Here is a 20,268-nt window from a genome sequence, read left to right as displayed (position 1 = left end):
ACGCAGAGATTCGTTCGTGCGGCGATTACGAGTAGAAAACTTGTCAAAAGAAATTAAGACGTTCTGACGTGAGAGACCAGACAATAGAACCGTGTGGCACTACTCATCGTGTCCGGGCAGAAAGTAATCATCATAATAGTCGACCTCAAAAAGTAAAAATAAGCCTGTGTTTAAATATAATCAACACACACACGACTAAGCCGGTATCACCACAAATGGGTAATCTAAACTATAATGACACTAAAAAACAACGACATGGTATTTAACTAGACGCGCGCGCGTTCTACACCGATGGACGTACTTGTGATCCAGGCGGCCTTCGTCTTGGTCGCTATACTGGGCCTTCTGGACACTGCCGACGGTGCTCTCCGCACAGGTTTCACCACATATTTTATGTTTCGTCGTGCCGACTTCTTCCTCTTGACACGGTTCCTGGAAGCCGCGGGATTAACGACGATCGCGGGAGTAACGGCCCTATCGTCTTCGGTATCTGCGTCGTCCGTGGTATCTTGCCAACGGCATCGACCTTTGGATATGGACTCGTAAAGTCTATCTTCCAACTGCTCGTCCTCGCGCAGCTCTAAACGGGCGTCCTTCGGCACACAGTAGTCTCTTACTTCGACGACCGAACGCTTTTGAATACTAGAGGCCGTCGGGGTGACTCGACGCTTTTCGGGCGCTACGAACATCATAGGGTCCAACTTGAGCTGTTGATGGTACCGCAGTGGCGCTCTTGCTACTACTACCTGGTAAAACTCTTGTGAGGACACCGAAGGCGAGCCGTGCTGGTGGTGATAGTGCACGGCAGAACTGGATGGCCGTTGCTTTGTCGCCTTTTTCCTAAACAACTGTCTGGACGACTGAGGTAAATCAGACAAACCCGGAGCAGACACGCTGAATCCAGAATCTTTGCCGGAACAAGTCGACGTGGCCATGGACGACCGAGACGCCGACTTGGAATCGGCATGAGGGTACCGATGGAACCGGCGCATAGGTACCGGTCGGTCGTCGCGTTTCTCCTTTAACGCACTCTCGAGGGAATGGTGGGCTCTTCGGTCGTTGTCGGTCACGGGCCGAGCTGGTAGCTCCAGACTCCTGGGCGCGGCTGGTGGTAACATCGGAGCGTCCATCCACACGCGACCCAGACTGATGGCCGAATCGGCACGACTACTGTCGTCCAACTCCTTGTATCGGTCCCGGTAATACCTGGCTGGCGGCGTTGGCGGAGTGACTATTTTCTTTAAATTATTCAGATCCTCTTCGGCTCGTATGCACCTTATCCATTCACCATAGTCTATGACGGGCGCCGAGACGGCGGATGGCACATCGGGTAAACGATCGGCGGCGGACAGTTTAGGCGGCGGCGGTGTAACCGATCTACGTCTGTTCGGCTCCTGCCGGTCGCGACTCTCGGACGTCGTCACTGGCGGATCCGGCAACGGTAAATGTTTTCTCGTTGGGTTCCTACCGCCTTTTTGGCCTCGATTGTCGAGGTAGTTTTTCCTGATAGATATCCGTTTGAACGATTCGCTACGTTTAAACGGCGATTGATCATTACGATCTTTATTCTTCCGGCGGCCACCGATGAGCCGTCGGAGATTTTCAAACGTAATAGGTTTCATAACACAGGGTGTTTAAGACGGTCCATCCGTCAACACGGGGAGCTCGAATGGCAACATAGAACAGGTCGCTGACGTCCAGCAAAAAAACAATCGAAAATGAATAATTTTTTTGCACAATTCGAATGCGATATTTGGCTATTTGTTCGGTACGGCGTTCAATACGTGTGTTATACCAGTACAGTACTGTTTAAAAAATATATATATGATCGCTGACACGAACACACGCTCGCATATAAAATAAAATTACGCGCGCACTGAAAACGACGAGAACGACAAACACAACAACGCACACAGTGCGATCGACGGACGGACAACGAAGACTGCGTGTGCATTAGTAAGCGCTGTGTGTTGAGCGCGTGAGCTGGAGATCCCCGCCGTGGCAGCCACCGCCGCAACCGGTTTCGGGAACATCGTCATCATCGTCGCCGCCACCGATCGTCGTACGAGGCTCGCCGCTGCAGTCGATGAATCCCAGCGCTATTGTTGGGGGAAGGGATAAACGCGATGGGTGGAGGAACCGCGGATCGGCAGTTAAATAGTGACAGGAGGGGTGATAGCGAGACCAGAGGGAACCGGTTCGATGCAACACACGCACAAATCGGACAAGTTGCCCCCAAGGTACTCGCACAAGGACGCCAAACCGACGACGACTGGGATATTACGTATGTGTGTATTCGTAGAACACGGTGAGCCGAGATCAAAGTACTCGGGTCACTGGCTCCTCGGCCTGGACTCCAGAGCGAATCAAACGGAGAAGTCGATCGGTCACTTGCGTTTTCAATTCATACGCGGTTATAGTTGTAAGTACGGCGCACTAATAGGACGACGGTAATGTTACCCCCTACAATAATGGCCTCCCGCGAGCGTGATTAGTTCATAACACGAAGTCATATGGTTATTATACGCGTATAGCGCCTCCTGCAGTCTCGTATTTCATTATGACTTTCCAAAGTATGTTTGAGCCGATCGACCGCAATGTCCAAACGCGTTGTGGTTGATGGCTGACAAACATTTTGACTGTTTTCAGACGTCAAAAAAACGATGTAACGCCGCGGCGGCCGTACACGAAGTGCCGGGAGAGAAGTATGGAATTAATGAATCGTCCATGGCACACACACACACCATAAGAGACGGTCCGTAAGTGTCGTGTTGAATAGGAGGAACTGAGCGCATGTCCGCCAGTATCCAAACACGGTTTATTACACTCGTAGACAGGGCTGGGTGAACCATAACACAGAAAGGCACACAATTATGGACAGTATTACATAATTATAACTATCGTGAGAGTGCAGCACGCACATCTATCACAGGAACCGATACGTTTGGGGTATGAAACGTGAAAACACAACATGAAAATGACGCGAACGCTTTCAGTAGTGGACCAAACGCAAATTACGCAATCTCGATGGAAAGTCCAAGGCAATCGACAGTTATCTCTAACGTATTGTCGGCGGATAAAATACAGACGGTAATCCCATTTAGACGTTTTCGCAGAAAAACTCAAATCGCCATAGGCCGTATAACATCCTTGTCGATATTACCATGCAAAGTTTTTTTTTATTTTGAATAAATCAACCGGATCCACACGTATAAAATCAATTTTATTCCAACAACGCGAATTATTTAAAATGTGATAAAACCCATCTAAATAGTTAGAAATGGCATTGCGGAGCCACACCTATAATGTTATACGGCACCGCTTAAAGTGGATGCGCTGGCAAAGTCGCCGAGTCATACCATAACAATTATAACATGGAACAAGCGATGATGATCAACGACAGTGTTGCAAATCGCACACAGTAGTTACAATCATTGTATTCTCGAGAATAATTATTATTCTCGTTGACACATATTATATTTAAATGCTTTCCGAGCCGTTTCGACGAGAACAATAAAGAACAAGAGCGTAAACAGTAGTGTTTTAATTCACACGTGAATGTGCTCGTATTGAACATAGTGACAATGGCAGCGGGTCAATGAGCCGTAAAAGTCAAACGGCCCGAGAACAACTGGTGCAATATTATGAGAAAACGAGAGTAACTGCTATTCAATTAAAACGTGACTAATTGAAAGAAACATAATTTTAACCAAACGCCGCCATTAGCAGTTGCAAAATTTACAGCCGCTCTCGATCACAATAATCGAGTATATGTAATTCTATGTAATGTTGCAATGGCTAATGCAAATCAAATTCCGTCTGATCTTGAACGCATCGAAGACTAATATACTGTAATTCGGTGATTTCATATGAAACATTCTGAGTAACAATATACATGAAATAAGATTAATTTAAAAAACAAATTTACTAAAACATTTTTTTTTTTTTTTTTTTGAACACTACACACGCTGATTGAATATTTTCGAGTAAACATAAGTAATGACTACAATAATTACGTGTATACGAGTCGATTCGTTATTGGGGCGTCATCACAATACTGGCATACTACATTTTTTTAACGATTTGAGAGAGTGCAACAGATGTAGAACACGGACCGCAGAGAGTATCCAATAACACGTGGATACGATCGTGATAGAGTGTAAATAAGAATTGATAACTTGTGGCTAATGATATTTAAGATTGTAATTTATTTAAATTAATATTTTTAATTTTAAACAGAGTATAACTTTTGAAAACGACAAGAAAGGAGAGAAGTAAAAGCACAGTCATTGGCGGTAAATACGACCAGTCTGATCTTACAATGGCATACAATGTCATGTAGCAGTGTGGACCAAATGCAATAATTAGCATAGACTAGGACCCTCAGCAAAATGCCACTCCCTCCGATACTACAAGTATTTTAATTGTTGTTATTTTATAGTGTACAGGTTAGAAGTACAACGTAATAAAATAGCCGCAGACTGATTTTGCAAAAATAAAAGTTAAATAAATAATAGTCAGAAAAAGGTTACTGTGATACAACGATATTATCATTACACCTACTGGCCGTTCTCTCACATTCAGTCAGGGTGTTCCGCCAACTGAATGATGATGACCTCTAGCAAGGTCGAAGATCTCGTTACGGCTCTATTTGAGCCCACTGCGGCTATCACACAATATAAATATATTATTAAAAACTCGCAGGCCCTACACAGTCGACTAACTAGTATAATAAAAAAAGGATTTTATGCGTGGAACATGATCTCGATTTTGTGAGTCACAAGGATGAGCCTATAGATTACGATCACCGTCAGCGGAGAGGGCACTAGGTCACCCTAATAGTCTTAATCTGCAACAATTTAGGATTTATATATCGTTCTACCATCTTTTAAACTGCATCACGTTTTTCTTATTATTACGCCGTGCGTGTATTAAAAAATAAACGATGATATGAATATTATAACTAAAACGACATCTTTAAACATATTTTATTGAAAAAACACGATCAAAATTTTACCACGGCTAGTTAACTTAATAAGCCTTATATTACTTGAGATCTCATTTTATAACAGTAAATGAATTGATGAGATCATAACATTGTTACAAGGCTATCAATAGTAATTCTTTAAGAATACCTAGAAAGTAATCGATTAGGTTTTTTGTGATAATAATGTCATTATCTGTATAATGTAAATAGTTACGCTTAATTAGATTCACAGTTATGACTCACGCGATTTGCTGTTTTATACTATTACAGGGAATTAAGTTATTTATAAATGGGTAATTAAATATGCATTTTTTCTATCACAACATATTGAATATCAAACATTTACGTTTTTATTATAAATCCGAAGAATATGATGTTAATGTAAGACCTTCAATTACTGTAGTACAAAGCACGTTAACGTCCATTACCCACAATATTATTACTAAGTCAATAATAATAACTGTTTTTGCGATCACTATCGCTTTGTTATATCCGCACTCTTTAACACAAGACACTTTAATGATTGACGGAAACTAATCAGGTATAACTAACAATGTCCAACAGCATTTCATTTGATAACGACACAAGGTTATGATATTGACTTTGCTAAATGGTATTATCCTTGTGTCAAACATTATGAAATGTCCGTCATCTTTGTGAATGGAAAAAGATGTAAAACTTGCACGGTAATTAAACAAAGAAAATTAATAACATCATAATTTAAATTACTTACATTATTAAAAAGTCTGTTTGATCACGAGAAACGTATAAAAGCGGATCTGTCAAAATTAGCAGTCCCGGATTCGCGGAATGCATTAGAGCAACTCAAATTTTAAGAAAACTTGACAGATATTAGAGAGCACAGATTTCTATTAATAGACAAATTAAACATTCACCGGGTCGTAATTTGCAAGCTGAATATAACACAAACAAGGTAAACGCAAATGAATTTTCCGACTAAAGAAAATTTATATTCAAACAACACAACCTTAAGACCGTTAAGTTTTATTACCCAACAACTATTTAGCGAAGTAAGTGAAGAAACTTTTCAATCCCGTCGGTGGAATACGTTCGTTTAATTACTAGACAGTTATTAATAATTTCAACACCTAGTGCGTGAAGGATTACAAGGAGCGAACTAAATATTATTTCTAACACTCTAGTCGCTTATCTCACAACCCACAGTAAAAAAATACATGTCTAACGGGTGGAAAAATATATTTACTCTGAATCGATTATTTCACCCAGTTTACAGCGGCTTTTATTACAAAATCGTCATAATGAAAAATTGCCAACCTGCATAAAGTTAACTTGTCCAAGTATGGGCCAAGCTATTAGAAAATGTTATGTTTTAATGGCGAAACTTCTCTATCCGCATCTCGTAAAAAAACCACAATACCAATCGTAACTTTATTATTTGGCGCGCGATAATTTTCAGAATAATTAATGGCAAAAACAATTATCAAAACCGTATCCTCGGGAATTACTGTGACTAGGAACGCGAGGGCCGACAGCAGCCTGTTGGACAGCGGGCACCCCTACCGAGCGGTCTTGTTTGTTCGAAACATGAGATTCCATCCAGATTAACCGTCCCAGACGACAATGGTGTCTCCGGAGGTCAAGGAACGTGCACTCGCATCTCTAATCAAAGTAGATATAGGAGAAGAATATTGTATACAAAACGAGGAGGGAAAAAATAAAAGAACGACAGAAGAACATATTATTATACACACACTCCGTTCGCTCCAACACTACACACAACGTCCCGTCCATTGCTGCAGTGAATAGAAGCGCGTGCCTGTTTAAGATTCGGGTCATCTTGTAAACAATGCCTCGGGTTCTTTGACCCAACATCCCCCGGGTCGCCGCACTAGTCCACAAACAGGAGCGCCGTCGATAACCATCGAAATGTCGATACGTTTACATGTAATAATTTTATCATAATTTCGTCGGAGCAGTTTATTACGGTTCTCCAAAGACAGGATTTCGCCAACCGGTACCCGTTTGAGCGTAAACACCATTTGATTTTTTGGCAACGACTCCATGATGGCATTGTCTCTACTGCAGCAGCGCTCTGTTCGAAGGACTTGACCTCCGACAACATAAATGGATCAAGATGAAATTACAATAAGAGAAATATAAACGGTTCAATATAATCATTTCGCTATAGTGTGTCGTCCCACGCCAAGTGATGCGATATCCTCTCGGTATATGTAACGTCTTTACCCCGACGGTAGTAAAACAAACGTCTGTTACACAATAGTCGACGTTCGCGCCCACCACTCGATCTCGACTGAAACATTACATTGTGCTTTTACCAACGTAAAAAATTCCTGTATATTTACACTCGACAGTGCCAATAAATAAAATAACTATTAAACCTCTGACGTTTTTACGGGCTCGCCCTGTTACAGAGGTCGACGAACTTGCACACGGGCAGGCGGTACCCAAAAACCATATTGGCGAACAATAACAAAACCAGAAGAACTTCGATGGTAATCGATCACACGAAAACCATATTTGCTTTAATTGCGCGGTTCTACTCTGGTTAATATTTACGTTCTCTTTGGCAGAGGGTCCAAGCGAAAGACACTTTGGCCTCTGGGAATACCGTTGCGCGCATTTGCATAGTCATCGCAGCGGAGGTTTCATTCTGCGAGCACCGCGACAAAACAACAGCAGCGGAACGCAACAAATTATTGCGGATGAGCGTTACCATATGTCGGCTCGATTGGATGGATACGCCCTCGTCGCACCCGTCGACAATAACTCAATTGGTTTTATTGTGATCGTCGAAATTACAATAGATGGATACGAGTACGTATTGAGAAATAAGGAGGAGGGGGGGGGGGGGGTATCCTGTCGAGTTTCAGTTGTATCGACACATTCGATATCTTCGCGACATAGACAACAGAACAATGTACGGATAATTCAAGACATTTTTAATTTCTAACGGTTAATACCCCGACGACCGCGTGTACATCATGTCCAAAGTATACCTCTGGAAATAAAAAAACACTGTAGAAAAGTTACAATCTCAATGCTACCGTAGTCACGTATATCTAACAATTTAGTTTTATGATTAAAACAACATGGCGTATTAGTAGTTAAGTAATTAACAAAATGTTGAAGTACGAAAATGAACGATTTGACTTTTGCGAATTCAGTCACCAACATGGCCACTAAAAAAGACCTCACGTGTCAAATGCATGGTCCGTTTTCACCCCAAGAACCAATGAACTTCTATTCGACGTAACCACACACAGCGGTGAAACACGATTTTGTACAAAGTTTATTGAGAGTTTACGAGTTTTAAACGTCAAACAAAATCAAACTACAACAAACTTATCCGCTAAAGGGCAAGTGACATTGAAACTTTTATGTTCATTCGACTACAATTGTATCGCCGGCTACCGATCAGCAGAGGCGTATAAAGAAAACAAGTAAGGACATATAACACACACGACAGTTTTTAAAATATGTTTGTTTTGTAAGTCTTTTGTAAAACACTTTTATTATTCAAATTTTGATACTATGACTTCCCACTGGAGTGCAATCACAATACAATGTTCGAAATATAACTTCTTTCATATGAACGTGCCTATCGAAAGATCATCAGAAAATCTTTTGAAGGCTTTCATTCTAAGAACACTCAATTTTGCCACGACGACCTCGCTCGGGTATTATAGTTTTACTGTTAACAAGGCACACAGAGATAATAATAATAATAATAATAATAAACCTTTTAAAACAACTATTTGTTACGTACACTTACAAACTAAATACAACTTTTTAACGAGTCCCTTGTACATCGTTGTTTACAACGTTTGAAAAGATGAATACAAATTGTTAACCCCGAGACCAGTACGGTCGTAAATTGTCGAGTTTTTAATCAATAAAAACCTAATATTTTTTGCTAATGATATTTTTGTGGTCCGAATGATGCTTACGTGAAAATGTTCATAGACGGAGTTTTATTGTTCTATTGTCGAGTCGTTTAATTATCAGGTTGTATAGATCAGCGTCAACTAGTGAATTACTAAAAAAGCCCTGAAACGACCACTGCCGTTGCGCGACCAACAGTTAATCAACGCGATCCTCCGGCAGTAATTATTACTATCTGTTCATTTTATGGGTATGGTTTAGCAATGCCGAAACGCCGTTGAGCGTATGCACGTTATCATTAAGCGACACAAAGAAAATTCTTTCGATACACGGTGTTTCTCTGGAAGGTAATATCGGTCGTGGTCTGCATACTATACACACACACAATGGTGACGACAGTAAGCAGTTTTTATTTTTCCATTTCATTACCACCGCCCTGCTATTGTTGTACACACTTTTACCGTTCGAATAGAACAGAACAGGGAGCTCGAGGGGTTCTTTGAAAAATGAGTTCCAAGAAAGTTCGGAGCTAACGGACTCGACGCCTCTGAGGCAATTGAGGAAAGGTTGGCTTTTGTCGTACGACCACCGTGACCAATCCACGGTCGCTTAGAGAAGGGTGTCCGGTCTAGACTGGACTTCTAAAGTGGGTAACTACAAAGAAAAAAAATCATACGATTATTGTTTAAACACTGGACTTATCTTAGGTTATATGTAATATACAGGAGGATATAGGTACAGTCGATACACCTTACGCTTTGTGTTTCGTTTCAACTCATGTGTATATACTCCGGGCACATAATAGTCTGGAAAATTAGACGAATAAAAAAATTTGCCCTGAGCCAGGGAGTTACATTACTGTTTTAGAATTGTAAATGAAATTAATTCAATGGTCTGCTGTGTTAATTACAACACCCGTGGCGTGCTAGGTCGTGGGCGGAGAGGGTGGTGACGGTATTGGCATACCGACGAATACACGTTAACGGTACGTGTATACGTTATCATCGACGATATGTATCGTATGACTATATGTTTCATTAAACAAGTAATTAACATTTTGAATGCGTTTTCGACTTACCTATTATTATCCTCGAGCAAAACACGGACGGTAGTATGGCACTAATCGTTGTGACTAGGCAAGTAGTTCATGTAAAAAAATATATTTTCACCTTTTACAAAAAAAAGATGACCAGCAGTGTAGTAGTGTCAATTAAACGTCGCTTACTACTATAAAAAATAAACATAATAACTATATTATGAATGTGCCGTTATTAAATATTTAACTGGATTAAGTTTGTTAAGTACGTCAATAAGATTTCACTGAAATCATCCTTTTTTGACGTTCATAAAAAAAAAAAAATTCCTAAAACATATAATTTACTTAAAATAAAAAAAACTAGTTTTGTACTGAACTATCGGTCAGACTTAACTGCTTAATTAGCAACATACGAAGTTCGAAGGTGTTTACCTGATGAATTGTGCGTAATAGGACGAGAAAATAAAAAGTGTGCGGATAACTGTACACATTTAGTAGAGTAACGACGCAACGGTCAAAGCAATAAAAAATTTACATCGCAGTTTGTAAATATTCAGAACAGGTACACATCAATGACTAGGTGTTCCAAAGTATTTCGTATGTACGACCGACAGTCATAGTTCCAGTTTTTTCCGCGTATTTTTCAAGGTTTCATGACTAATATTACTTTGTTTTGTCCATTTTTTATATATACACCAANTTTCATGACTAATATTACTTTGTTTTGTCCATTTTTTATATCTACACCAAGTTGTCACTGCAGCTGGCTCGTGGTTTAAGTCTTGCAACGAAAACGAAATTTACTTTTGTTATGCTAATATAGGTTGTTTTCTCGACTTGAATTAATTTTTTCTAAGCAACACTATTTAAAAACCTAAGTGCATTAAGCCCGAAACACATACAGTAACAGTGCATGATTCATTTATAAACGTTATTTTTTTCATCCTGTGATAAATCACAATTCCGTCAAATCCCTCGCCCTCAAATATTTAAGTAAAATCATAGAAGAAGCTTACTATCGTCGGATTATAAGTCTACTGGCACGAAGTCTATAGACGATGATAAACATAATGCCAGACAACGGTCAATGTTGTGCACTTCTCTTGATCAGATTAAATTAGATTATACTTATATTTCTATAACTCGTGCACTAAGGAAACGTTTCTAAACACATATAATTTCCATACGAATTTATATCATACTAATATTTGGTTAAATCTCTAATACTTTCGTTACAAAAATTCTCCACAGTGTTCCACAAACATCATAAGAATGTTTCATAAATGCATCAAGAAAAATAATACAAGAGCGCATTAAGGACACTAGTAAGACCAACCTCCCAATGGACGTAATAAATTATAAAAAATTATGTATACGCTTTTGTTCTCAATCGCTACAGTATTAAAATATACACAAGTACATAATATATTCTGAAACATATAACATGTCTGCGTTATCATTAATTATATCTCGAATCGGCCCATGAATAGGCACCGTGTGTTTATGCGTAACATAAATGATAATTGAAATGAAACAAATTTCACTATTTTTACTGTAGACTATCAAGATAACAATTTGGACCACAACATATATTTGTACACATTTCCTGTCGATTTTTATGATGCCAACAAAACTTTGATTGGTACAACAATGTTGTGCAACTATTTTAGTTGAAAAGCTCAAAACTAATTAGGTCCACTTATCGTCAAATTGGCAATTGCTTGAAACCGAGAGAAAATTGTTTTAGCCCTGGAGAGAGCTTGACCACCGTGAGACAATAGTAATGCAATTCATACACGATTTTTATTTTGCTATCACAAATCGGTTTTCACGATACAATAATTATAATTAAATATGTTTTTTATATTATTACAATGGTTAAGAAACCACAAATTCATACTCTTTATGATTGCACGATGCGGTCATTGAAGAGGAGGAGTGTTTCGACATGTGAACTGGGTAACGGGTTATGATTATGATAATTATTTTTGTTACAGTTTCAGTTATTCATCGCCGACGACGCTATTACAAAGACAAGTATGTATAACAGTTTATGAACATTTCTGTTTATATAATTCGCAATTGTTTATTTAACATTTTCAACTTTATTTTTATAAGTACCACAACCTTTCACAGTCCGCCTCTTCGTGTACACGTGCGTATTGCCTACTCAGGTCGTAACTACGGTAATGTTCTTGTTACTTATAATTGTACAAGCTACTGAATGAAGATTACAGTAGATTTTGTACTAAAAAGAAAACACATAATATCATAATAATACAGTCCCCGTCTATGAAGCGTGATTTACATACTGAATGGTACACATGATGACGACTAACTATGCACCCGAACTCGGATCTTGGAACTACACACAACCTTTGATCTTGAAAGTTGGCGAGGAGTCTTCTAACAAGACAACATCAAACTACACATGGGTGACAGTTCTTAGGTCGTGCACGAATCGAGTACCAAAAATGAAAACAGCACAGCCCGAGTTTCTCGTCCAACGCCGTCGTGATAGCCCACTAATAATTTTTTCTATTCGTTTTCCTTTGGGCAATTCGTACACGCTCTAAAATTAATTAAACCTATTTTATTGGCATTACTTTACTCGAAATTTAAACAACCAGCGGCATGGGCGGATATAATAAAGATATATTAGTATTAAATTAGCTTAATTTAATGGTGACTACAAGTTCGCGATTATTTGCAACTAATCTTAACAACTGTAATATTTTATTTGTTTTCTCAAGTTGACTAGGATTGATAACTATTATTAAGCAAAAAGTTTTAATATTGACTGTAAAAATGTCACGACAGCGTAAAAAAAATCATTTAAACAGTACAGGCACAACAGAAAATGACTAATCGTCAAAACTTTAAGGATAAATTGTTCTATACAAAGAAGAAGTATGAAAAAAGAAAAAGAACTTATTAAATTTATCTGCGGGTAAGTTCAAATACAGTATGTATGTATATATATAGTAATCTATAAATAGAAAGCTCATGACTCGGGAGAATTTCTAAGTAAACAACGTACAAAGTAATAAACGAATCAATAACCGTGATTAATTTAACAGAAAAAAACATTTGTGTACTAGGATCACACAGTTAAAAAATATGCTTTTCAAACTCTTTTACTGAAAAATAAAAACGTTATTTCTGGGTTACACGTGCGTCCGCAGTCTTTTGTTGTTCGCAGTGTAAGTCGGCGACGTTATAAATATAATACTAATAAATATATCTACTTACGCACATAAATCGATATTATTCGGAGACTTGTATTAAAATGTTCCAATTGTACAATCTACGTCCGGATTAACGACACGGGTAATATTATAGATGACATAAAGTTATATTGACCTACCTACGGAATCACACTGTCGTTTAGAATCGGTTATTTATTATTTTTTATTTGTACAAAAACACAGCTATATTTTATGGAACGTCTGAATAATAAAAGTCAATTACAGAAATTGAGTGCCCCTAGACCGTAAATTAACACAGCTGGGTCACTCATTACATATTACAATGAAACGATTGCATAGTAATGTATATATGCAGTGTAAGAGGCCAAAAGGGATTAACGAAACAGCTCAACGTGTAAGCGCGTGTTTGTGGGGCGTAGGTGAAATGATCCCGTTGTACACAATGTTGGCCGTGTGCCAAANTATTACAATGAAACGATTGCATAGTAATGTATATATGCAGTGTAAGAGGCCAAAAGGGATTATCGAAACAGCTCAACGTGTAAGCGCGTGTTTGTGGGGCGTAGGTGAAATGATCCCGTTGTACACAATGTTGGCCGTGTGCCAAATGCTTTGTTAGCGTGCCGTTGTCGGACTTCTGAACCTCCCCCTGTCCCACAGCGGATTTTTTCGTAGCGCATTGTGACGGTAAATTTTAAAAAACGGTTTCCTATTAATTTTCTACAGATGTCGGACATTAACTGTTGCGCCGATCGATTTTAGACAGGAAACGAAATTAATAGGATCCCGCGGCACGATAATAACAAAACCAACGAATACAGCGATTACGCCTTATTATGTTATAACACACACATACTGAGAACCAGTCTTTGGACCGGGCGAAAGTGACCGCGTGCACTAGATTAACCACACGGGCTTATGCTGCGACGGCAGTCCGCCCTCTTACCCGGAGGGGTCATCGGAGGATGACCTTTCGGTATGTACCACCGGTGAAATCGCGTTCACGATTTAGATTTATCAGTTACAACTAACACACATACATACCATACACAACACTATAATTGCATAATGTAATTCAGATGCCGTTCGAGTTACCGGCACACATCGACGATGACCAAGAAGATGGATATCGTTTACGCCGCCCTCGTGATCCAAGTGCGTCGGACAAAACGTTAACGACTTCTAGGTGACTAAACTAGAGGAGAAAACTAACAAAATTGGCATTACCACTCGAGTTGACGATTGATTATTTTACTCGGTCTAACGAACACAGCAATATATAAATTGCATAATGTCCGGTAGTACAATAATCGATAGAAGCGACATGGTTTCTTAACAAAAGAGGACCGACTGAAAGTCTACCAATCTAATATCGCATTAATATGATTTTAATGGGATTTTTATTTTTAAAAAAAGGTGTGATCCTCTCTTACGGCTTATTCGTTGTTTATGGTGGTACGGCAATGTAATTATTTTTTCAGCGCGTTCATGCTAAAAACAATCCAAGTACTAGTCGTTTAAATGTTACCGGAACGGTCATAATTGGACCATATAAATGCTCGTCCAGTCGGTTAAGTCCGGCGACCATATGCGAGCGCGAAGATCTACTCCTCGGGCAGCATAAATCATCGTTTTTTCAAGGTTATGCGGAGAAGAAGTAAAAAAGAAAAAACTACAAACGTTACGTCATTGCGGGTGTTGTGTTGCAATGAAAATTAATGGTCGCCAGTTCTTTGAACAAACACCCGCGATTTATCTTCGCCTAAAGAGAAGATCAATTTTGGAGTGAAGAAAAGAAGAAAATCCGGATTGTTTTTCGGTTTTTTCACCGGCCAAGGACGAACGTATAAGTGCGACAACCGTCGTATCAATGACTGGGATCCCGTATACTCTGCGTGCGTGTGTGTTATTGAAAAAAATTCAGATCTGAATAGGATTGGAATGATAAATACCGGTTCCGAGTGCATTTGGCCATATAGGGAACGCGGCATCAAGGGCCAAGGACCTCTTTAAATACACTGATGGACTTGAATTTTTCTTCTTCTTCCCCGCCTCTTCAGCCCCGTCTACTATTTTAACATGATTATTCACGTGAGCCATAACTTGGAACGAGCTAAACGAGGATTCGACGTTTTCCAAACGGCCACCAGACAACCGATAAATTACGAAATGGGAAAACGTTGCAACTCCGTCAACTGTACAAGTCACTCTTTCCGAAAAAATAATAACGTGTCGTAACTGGGACTTGATTAACATATTAATCACATAAAATAAAAAAATAGCCTACGCCTTGATATGTACCGCCAGTTGGTTTTCGATCATGTTTCAGACGTACGCAACTAAAGTTTCAGCGACAAATTACTTTTTTAATTCGATGGTAAACAGGAGAGCCATAAAAACCACTCATGTCATCAATCGGTCAACACGAGCGTGTAAATAAATGAAAAATGATTAAACACACACTTATCGTGTTGTATCACAAAAGTCTTTGATTGCATTGGTTAGTGGCGAGCCGTATTTGGCCACTACAATTCTCAACACGATGGTCTCTGGATTAATTTTATTATTACCGTCGTTATGCAATCGGCTTGGTTGAGCAAATTATGATTGATTGCAACTCGATATTCTATCATAATTCATTCGATCGCGCCCACCCTCGAGTCTTCCTAAGTATTCCATTACAGAGCAACAATTTTTCAAATATAGAAAACGGCGTTATCATTATTTGACTCGTTACACGATCAAGGCGTATAATTTGCACGTATTTTCTTTTAAGTAAATGTATATATCGAGACGTTTTAATGGGAAGTAATATTATTATTACCAATTACTATTATGCGTTCACATATTATTACACCGACAGGGTTATAACCGAGCTGATAAAATATCAGACCAGCGTCGTGAAGCAAACCGAACTACTTGTCTAATCGGACAAGTGAAAGCATACGAACAAAACGATTTGCACCCAAGACACAATGTAAACTGCAAGCATGCGCTAATTTATTAGCAGAGTTAAACGAGCAAACACAATTACTAACATTGTCGAAAATTCTGATTACTCAAATGGTAACTCTACCGTTAAATGAAGAATGCATAGACGTCCAAAACATTTAAAGAGGTTTGTGTTTTATGAACCAGCTCTTTCCACGAAGATGAACTACGAAATTCGTCGAAATGCCGACCCAATCTTTAGAGTTCTGCCCATAGAGTTCATGCATTTGAAAATAACAGATTTATTTCATCTAGTGCCGAATGCGTGATTAAATGAATTAAAACATTCTCGATTTATAATATTAATTAGCCGAAGCTCACGTTCAACGAAAAATATCTCGGCTAACGTTTTGAATAGCTATCCAAAAAATACTTTCGGCCAAAACGTGACAACGTAATTATATAGGCGTTTAGAGAATACAATACACCAGTGAAATGTGAACACATTTAAATATGAAAATTTAATTTAGTGTAAGAGTTGATGATACTTCATAGATGTTTGCAAGTATTTATAATTTATTACACATTACAAGTTTTCGATAATATTTTATTCGGTACAAAAAAAAAACGTTTAAAATTAATCAATATGAGCTTAACAAGGCGCAGAGTATTTATACTATAAATGTTGTCATCCTTTCGTTCAAATGTGTAGAGTAGTAAAAAAATATTAGACTACAGATTTAGTTATTTATTTAAGTGTATTTTAAGTCATTGATAAATGTATATATATATATTATAAAGTAAATTTTTCTGTGGCTTTTTGAGTTAAATATATATATTTTTTTTTAATTAATATTTTTAATATAATTTTAATTTTAAAAAAATTATTATGTTTTTATATTTATATAATAGTAAAATTAATTTATGGAGTTTTTCGTTTTAAATTATATTAATTAAACTTATTTACAACCAAAAAGTAATGTTTATCTTTAAAAGTTAAATAAGTACAAAAATATTATAAGAGCTCAACGTAAAATATAAAAACACAATCTATTTTAAAGTGTTCTCCTGGGATACCCTGTGTAATGAAAGATCATTAAAAGGCACGCCTTTTCCGAGTTCTCAACGTAATCTATACTTATTTATGCTTTTTCGTTTTATTTTCGTATTTTTATCTAATACGGGCTCGTTCAACCGTTTCCAATGAGTATTTATTACCGTATATTTATTTATCTACTCGAATTGTGTTAAGCTGACGACTAAGCATCCTAACGTTATTCCAAAATACCTCAAAGACAGGCCAACGAATATCTACACTTTATGGTGCTAGTTGTTGTTATAAGGCAACGTGATATTACAATATGATTTCCACGTTCAAGTTGAGAAGGGTAATGGATGATAAACCGTAACGGATTGCCTGGTTTTAATTAACTTCTAGGGGTGAAGTATACGTGACTTCACCGTTCGACCGAACATAGACAGCTAGCTAATTCATTAATGACCATAGGCTTCATCGCCTGCCTTCTGCTGGCACAGCGGATATCGGACAATCTACATGCAACGCCGCACTGGAGTAGGAGTAGTTTTTATACCAGCATAAAAAACTAACTTACCAGTCACGGTTATACGACAAAAATAAACACGCGACAAAAAACGATTATCCGAAGAGTAAAAGCGGTTTTCGGAGGAAAGACAAAATTTCCGTAAAACCACTCGATATGAATACAACCCAAATGAACAATCGACGTACCATCAGAAAATTTAGAATAGTGATCACATGCTTGACGACTGTAAAAAAAAAACAATGGCTAACGAGAACGATTGATAATTAGTCTCATTACGAGATTAGTGCCTGATGATGTCAACAAACAAGTAAAATCCACCTACATAAACTATGTGATGGTATAATTTTGTTTATCTTACATCACATGGCCTATAAATTGCCAGCAGTCAAAAAAACATTATTTTTGTTCAGTTGTTTTGTGCGAAGGCGTTTTAATTCGCATATAAAGACGTTTATTAATTTCAAGTTTAAACGCTATTGTGACGAAACCGAACGTACTTTTTTATCGTAACTCAAGCAACTGGTAATTTTAACTATCTGTTAATAGTTGTTACACTTCTACTAATTTTAGGTAGGTGCCGGAATATTTTTTCAAATATTTATTATACAAATCGCTTAGTACGATTTTTTTCCAACTAGTCATTTGCTGTTGGTAAAGAATCAAGTTTAATTTTTTGAAGTTGGTGTATGCATGGTAATTTTCTTACACATAAATACTGAAAACCATTGGACACTATTCCTCTTCTAGTCTTGAACAACATATTCACACTAGACTTCCGTTAAGTGACTTACCTAAAACACATAAAATAGATTATGGTTAAATATTTATTATGCGAAATATTTCGACTAAATATATGTGGGATGAAATCGTCCTTTCCGAGTGATTATTGGGCGTATCACATTTACAATAAATCAAAGGATAATTATTTTTGACGCTGAATGCTTTAATAGATATAATCCTAAATATACGTGCACTCAAACAGCTATTAATATATTTAATGAGATATACCTCGAATCTCGCTAGTAATTTATTAACTACACGAGTAAATTGTTCAGCCAACTTATTTTATTTCATGTCTAAACTAAAGATGCTATGCAAAATTTATGATGAAAAAATGTCTAAATTGTTATTGTTAGGAAAGTTTAGCACGTCGGATAAAATATTTTAGAGTGTTAAAGTCATTTTATAGTGCGGCGCTTCATACGACTAACTAAAAATTTATATTGTCAAAGTAATCGCCAAAAAATGAGTACAAGCTGTGGTAATAAAGATAACCATTATGTCATGTATTATGTAAGTGATTATTTCAAGTATCTTATGATCAGTCATAAGTCATAACCGTCATAATATCGAAATAAGACGAAACATTACTGCGTATTAAAGGAAAAGAAGACTCAATAATAAAAAACGTTAACGATTTTATTATTTTTTACTCGAGGCCAAGGTTTGTGCCGAGGGAAAAATTATCTGTCCTAGGAACCAGTCACAGATGATAAAAGGAAAACGATGGACCAAGACATATTTATATAAATAGGAAATGAATGTTTATTTTCTTTTGATTATAAATGTGTTAATAATAATATTAGCGATTTAGAAACATTACTATTATCATGTTAATAAATAATGAGTACCCCACGCGATTGTCTGATCAAGGGTAACATGTTCCTAACAAATTTTGAGCGTAAATACATTTTTAATATATTTATTTCATTAAATCTTAATTTAATTCGTTTGGTAACGTTTAACGGCCATGTCTGTAAAATTTTATTAAACTATTAGCTTTGATAATTCACATAAGAATTCAAATCGTGAACCTAAAATATACTGAAAAAAACGCTACATTTATTCAAAAAAGAGCTTTTTAAATAATAACGTGCTAATGTTAGTTTTCTATACACATTGATATCTTTTAAATTTACTACAGCTTCGATTGAAATACCTTCTAATGATAAATTAATATTATTTAATAAATAGAAAGTACACAATTTTGTAAACGTTTTAACTTGAAAAATTGATAAGTAACATACTTTATACATGTGTGTTTTAAACATATCCGCATTTTTAGATTGCCAATCTTTGCGTGTGAATTAACATAAAAATCCACCGAAACAGTATTAAAAATTTAATGATTAATTAATAAAACAAGAAAATTGTACACTGTAAAACTTCTCACAGAAATTACATGCAAATGTCCGTACCTTTTTCTTTAAAAATGTAAATAAGATAAAGATAGATAAAATAAGATAAAATTATACTAATAATTTTTTGTTTGTTTTACTTACTTACATTTCGTTATTTTTAATCATGAAATATTAATATATCCATTCCTTATAGTTAATAGGGTATAAGGTGTAAACTTTAATTTTTTCAAATAGGAAAATATATAATCAACTAATTTATGTGTAAAATAATGATTTAATTAAGAAAATGATTGGTTAATAACAAGTTTTAACCAGTATTTCAGAGGTATTATCAATTTGAAGTAATAACGGGAGGCGAGGCGCGGTGTCGCTATTTTTATTACAAATTATTTTTGGTCTACTGTATTGTCAACTCCGCTGTTTTAACATACAAATGATTGTATATTCAATTTAATTTTATAAAGGTTACATAATAAAGACTTGAGATTAACAGTAAGGATATAGGAATAACAGT

General features: G+C 37.1%; 1 protein-coding gene across 8 annotated transcripts in view; it reads right to left on the bottom strand.

Annotated features, from left to right (window-relative positions):
* LOC126894899 (disco-interacting protein 2) overlaps nt 1-20,268 on the bottom strand; it is a 97,061-nt gene that overhangs the window by 51,109 nt on the left and 25,684 nt on the right. For 2 of the 8 annotated variants that reach the window (XM_050666225.1, XM_050666228.1), the window contains exon 2: nt 18,320-18,404. The exons of 3 other annotated variants lie outside the window; for them this stretch is intronic. In XM_050666225.1, the coding sequence (XP_050522182.1) occupies nt 18,320-18,323 (4 nt within the window). In that variant the 5' untranslated portion in view covers nt 18,324-18,404. Of the gene's footprint in view, nt 1-301; nt 1,954-18,319; nt 18,405-20,268 lie in introns of those variants that run through there. 3 more of the 8 variants (XM_050666220.1, XM_050666222.1, XM_050666221.1) reach the window with 2 other exon arrangements.

The sequence above is a fragment of the Daktulosphaira vitifoliae genome, unplaced genomic scaffold, assembly GCF_025091365.1.
Source record: "Daktulosphaira vitifoliae isolate Bord-2020 unplaced genomic scaffold, ASM2509136v1 Scaffold_1, whole genome shotgun sequence".
Taxonomy (NCBI): domain Eukaryota; kingdom Metazoa; phylum Arthropoda; class Insecta; order Hemiptera; family Phylloxeridae; genus Daktulosphaira; species Daktulosphaira vitifoliae.
The sequence above is the reverse complement of the archived record's forward strand: the minus strand, read 5'-3'. Positions and strand labels throughout refer to the sequence as shown.